At 50.0% G+C, this 5115-nt stretch overlaps 1 protein-coding gene across 1 annotated transcript in view; it reads left to right on the top strand.

The window, feature by feature from the left end:
* Positions 1–5115, top strand: part of COL9A3 (collagen, type IX, alpha 3) — a 39859-nt gene that overhangs the window by 21680 nt on the left and 13064 nt on the right. Inside the window, exons 11-18 of the mRNA XM_010132068.1 lie at positions 1–25; positions 522–575; positions 1402–1455; positions 2531–2584; positions 2995–3048; positions 3337–3390; positions 4186–4239; positions 4957–5001. The exon at positions 1–25 is cut by the window's left edge and continues 9 nt beyond it. Coding sequence (XP_010130370.1) covers positions 1–25; positions 522–575; positions 1402–1455; positions 2531–2584; positions 2995–3048; positions 3337–3390; positions 4186–4239; positions 4957–5001 — 394 coding nt within the window. The remainder of the gene's footprint in view (positions 26–521; positions 576–1401; positions 1456–2530; positions 2585–2994; positions 3049–3336; positions 3391–4185; positions 4240–4956; positions 5002–5115) is intronic.

The raw sequence follows: 5115 nt of genomic DNA, 5'->3' as shown, positions 1-5115 counted from the left end.
CATTCCTGGCAGTGTTGGCCTGCAGGTAACACCTACCCTTCAGACCAGTCCCGTGACCTTTGCACTGTGGAACTCAGTGGTGCCATCAACCATCTGGTTTGGATGACGCAGAGTAACACATGTGAAAAGCGATGCTGGTCAAAAAGTGAAACTGGTTTCACTGAGCTTTAATTCAGATCCTGCTTTTGGTACCTCACCTTGGATGAGACAGACAAGTGGTATCTTTCCAGTAGACCCCTGGACACTTTTTGGGTGGATTTGAGGCTGAGTTCTGGGCTGGCTTGATGGCCTGGAGAGAGCAGGCGCTCTGAACGCACGTCTGCATGGGGTGTCTCCACAGTGTCACTTGCTCAGAGGTCCTTGCCAAAGGGGGAAGCGTGTTGTGCATCAGAAGGCCGAGCTTTTCACCGTGCTTCGCTGTTTCTTGATGTTTTCTGTGTTGATGAGTTGATACATCATGCTGTTCTGCCGTTTTACGTGTAACAGTGATTGAGTTTTAACTGATTTGGTTTCTTACTTAGGGCCCAAGAGGACTACGAGGCCTCCCTGGTCCCATGGGTCCAGTTGGTGACAGAGTAAGAAAAACCTTCTGTTCTTCTTTTTCCCCTCCAGCACCAATGTGCCTCATGCAAGGTCTAGGTGGCATTTGTCCTTAAAAAAAAAAAAAAAAAAAAAAAAAAAAAAAAAAAAAAAAAAAAAAACAAAAAACCAAAAAAAACCCCCCAAAACACTGGGTACCTGGAAGATGTGAAGTGCAGGTTCCTTCTGCACCCTCTCAGCAGAACAACCTTCCAAAGGCAGGAGGAATCGACACACGCGAGGGATTGGCAGGATCAGGCCCAGCCTGATTTAAGCATTCAGACCAGAAGGACAAAGTGCTGCCCCTGCAAGACTGACAATGCTGAAGAACCTTGCAAAAGCCAGAAACGTTTCCTGACCGCTTCACTTTCTGTTCTGTCTCTTTGCAACAAAAAGCCAAACAGTCACTGGTGGACAAAGATCTCCAGGACGCCTCAGTCTCCTCAGTGAGAACAGGATCAGTCTGTGGCTCGTCGTGGCTTTGGACTTTTGCCAAGGTCCCTCAACTGCCAGCCTAGAGGCTGAATGGTTTTAAATTTGATAAAGTCGTGCATTTATTTTGGGAACAAGCGTGTTATCGAGTTAGCACGGCCATGGATGATGTCAGCGTATCACAGAGATAACGGTGGGAAGATCCCGAGTAAAACCTGCGCGTTCAGAGAGGGACCTTTTGCAAGGCTGTATTGCAAACTAGCGAGAAATAGGGGGCGTCTCCTGAGGGCTTTTGTGTGGTCTGTGATTGCGGTGTACGGTGGGGATAACCCCACCGTTACTTCACCCTCTGCCACCCACAGCGTTACAACAGTGTGTTGTTCTTTGCAGGGTGACATTGGCTTCAGAGGGCCGCCTGGGATCCCAGGGCCTCCGGGGAAAGCCGTACGTATCTGCTTCCAGCACCACAGACAAAGCCTAGATTATTCCTCCAGCAGTGGACGGGGGGATGTGCTGACCGCCTCCATCAGATTATTCCGTTGCCCTTTTCCCTCCAGTCAGAGCACTGTTATTTCACCTGACCCAGATCTCGGGATGTCTTTCCCTCCATCGTGCCCCGTGCCGGAACAAGTTCACCGCGTTTCCATTGCTCTTCCCTGAGCATCAGCAGCTGCGGGCAAGCGCCTGAGAGGGGCATCTGTGCTCTTCTTGGGAAGGAGAGTTTTGAGGAAGAATCAGTCCTGAGCTTACATCCTTTGAGCCAAGTCTGTCCCCAAGTCCCCGCAGCTCACAGGACTTCTGGTACAAGTAGAAAGAATTGTCTGTTAAAGATGCAATCCTCGTCCTTTTGCAGAGCTCTGGGGTGAAGCCTAGAACATTGAACCTGCCCACTTACCTGTGGGCAGACCCCCAGAGCCTCCTCACTGTGCCCAGAGACAAGACCTGAGCCGCACCTGCAGCGGTGTGGCCTCTCCAAGAACATTTTCTGCTGCCCTGCCACCTAGTCACTCCTTAGCGCGGACAATGTGGCATCTGCTTTACAGCAGGCACCTTCACCTGCCCACACCAGCCACCACACCACGGTCTGCACTGACCCCGAGGCAGTACCACCCTCTGGGGACCGCGCCCTCGTCTTTGCACTTACAGAAGAAATTAATCGAAACTAAAATAAAATGAGCTGCTTGCTGTCCACCAAAGTTTAATTACACTGAGCAGATTCTAGTCAGTAAACATAGAAGTTTTTCTTCCACTCTATTTCTCATTGAAGAAAAAGCTTCATTAAACGAAGGGGAAGATGGTCTCTGCCCCGAGGGGTTGTTGGCAAAGTCCCTGCTGCAATTCATCAGGAATTACAGAGTGTAACGGAGAAAGTACAGCCGAGCTGGTGGGGGAACGTGTACTCATGCCTCTGCTAACGCCAGCACACAGCCCAAAGCCCTTCGTCATTTACACCCTAGAAACATTAGTCTTTGTCACTGTGTGAAGAAGATGCTTAATGGCTTTTCCTCCTCTGTCACAGGGACCCCAAGGACACAAAGGACCTCAAGGATTCAGGGGGCCCAAAGGCGATACTGTAAGTGCAGGAAACCACCTGTCTGCTCACATTTTGGACGTGACATTCAAAGGAGTCTGTTTCGCACATTTATCTTGGTTTGCTTGAAAGGGAGGTGAAAGGTGAAAGTGCTCTTCTCAAAAATGAGATCCTTAAGTCTTCTTAAAGATGCCCGAGTAATAAGGTGCCTAAGTGTTGCATACAGCCTAGAGCAGGGATCAATCCATCTCCATCCCTCAAAATGGTAAAGAATTTTCCCAGATGCTGCAGCCAGCACTGGGCAGTGTTCTGGTGTGTCCTAAAGAGCCACCATACCTCCAGGAGCAGGAGGGGAGCCAGCACAGCCTGAACGAAATGGGTGTTATCTTTGTCGACTGACTGTTCTCAAGGGTTGTGTCTTGGATAACGCAGGATGTTTTGTTGGTTTCTAGGGTAGACCTGGACCAAAAGGAAACCCGGGAGCTCGTGGGCTCATAGGAGAACCTGTAAGTCAATGAAACAGGGTGCAAGGCTCACTGTTGCCTTGCTTGCAGGCGATGAGAAAGGACACAGTGGGAGAAAACCTGCATCTTGCAGACTTTGCTATCAAACCTCTGCTCTGTGGGTCTCTGTAACCTTCCGTGTGACCCCAGCTGGACTAAACCTGGTGCTGCTGTTAATGAAAAGGCTCTCAGTGCAGCTGAGTGCGTTGCCAAAAGGCCCTTTGATGGGAATGTATTTTGCAAACCACAGAGTCTCCTTATAACCTTCACCCATGTTGTGCATGGTTGCAGGGCATGCCTGGCAAGGATGGACGGGATGGAGCTCCTGGACTCGATGGTGAGAAGGTTTGTAAAGTCCTACTTAAGCACTGCGGGAAAGATTTCTGTTCCTGTCCTGAGTGTGCTGCAAAGCTGCTGACACTTGTCAAGAGAGAGCACGGCTGGAAAGCTTTTGCTTCTGGAAAGTTTTCCAAAAGCATAAGAGTGAGGTTGTTTCTGTTAATTAATCCCTAAAGACAGAACACACACGTATGGGCCATTCAGACGGGATCTAAACTGAACCTTGTCCCTGTAGCGGGAAAGATTTCTGTTCCTGTCCTGAGTGTGCTGCAAAGCTGCTGACACTTGTCAAGAGAGAGCACGGCTGGAAAGCTTTTGCTTCTGGAAAGTTTTCCAAAAGCATAAGAGTGAGGTTGTTTCTGTTAATTAATCCCAAGGAAATCCCCTAAAGACAGAACACACACGTATGGGCCATTCAGACGGGATCTAAACTGAACCTTGTCCCTGTACTTCGTGGCTCCTGTCGGCTGACTCGAGGTCTTCAGAGATGCCTTTTCAGAGCTGCTGACAGATGTCTGTTCATTTTAACTGCCTGTAGACAAAGGGCTGTCAGGTTGCCTAGTTTTTGAGCAATGATCCCACAGGAACATGGAGAGGGAGCTGCCAGGGGACTAGGGAAACGCCTGGGAGCTCTGGGCACCCCGTGTCCAGTGGGTGCCCACCTCCTGTACGCCACAGGTTCTTAGTTCCCCATACGCGTAGGATCAAGATTACAAATGCCTGTCTGGGAGTGTGTCCCCTACCTGTGTCAGCCCATTTCCCAGTACCAGAGGGTCCCTCCTAACCTCTCACTATCCACAGGGTGATGCGGCTCCCATGGGTGCTCCAGGAGAGAAGGGACCGAACGGACTACCTGTGAGTATGGCAGTAGGACCTATCACCTTCAGGGCGGTTCAGCAGCTCTGCCCGTGTACAGAGATCCTTCCTGGGGAGATGGGAGGTTCATTTTGTGGGTCACCTCACAAGGAGCCCCATTTAAGCCAAGAGGAAACATGTTTCCAGCTGTAGAGACAGGGGAGCAGCATACAATGAAAACGCATCTGCAGTAGCCCCACGTGCCAGTACAGTGACAGCCTGGCTCATGGCCACTCTGGCTGTGTTAACATTTACCTCCGAGAGGGATTTTCTTTTCCACAGCCCAGTGACGTGCATCCTTTATGCAGGGAGATAAGACAAATGACCATAATTCAAGTAGCCTGAGCTCTGTCATGGCTTGCTGGTGTTCACTGGCAAAACATTTCAGCTCTGTAGCCTTCCAGCTATCGGAACAGAGGTGAGGTATTCCTTTCTTCCTGCCTTGCAGGATATTTTGAACACCCCTGGAGAGATGTTTCTGCTGTGCAACACGCTGCTGCTGCTGCTCTGTGTGTACGTTCCTCCCCTTTGCCCCCGTTGTGGAGGATTAGCGTGCAGAGAGCGCGAGGGAACTGAAGCCGTAGTTTTCACGGTGAAAGCAGCAGAAATTTCAGCCCTCCATTGCTTCAAGCAAGCATTGCTCCTTGTATATCAGATCAGAACAGAATAACAAATCCAATAACTCCGCTGCTTCTGACATTTAATGCTTTTTTTCAGGGGCTGCCTGGAAGAGCAGGTATTAAAGGCTCAAAGGGTGAACCAGTAAGTGAATCTCTCTGATGATGAATTCTGGTGTGGACGCTGCTGAACTTGTCATGGCTTTCCAGCTTTTTGGGGTTGGTGCCCATGAGCAGACACCCTGGGAGGACTTACCCC

The sequence above is a fragment of the Buceros rhinoceros genome, unplaced genomic scaffold, assembly GCF_000710305.1.
Source record: "Buceros rhinoceros silvestris isolate BGI_N320 unplaced genomic scaffold, ASM71030v1 scaffold15542, whole genome shotgun sequence".
NCBI lineage: Eukaryota > Metazoa > Chordata > Aves > Bucerotiformes > Bucerotidae > Buceros > Buceros rhinoceros.
This window is presented reverse-complemented; position numbering and strand designations above follow the sequence as displayed.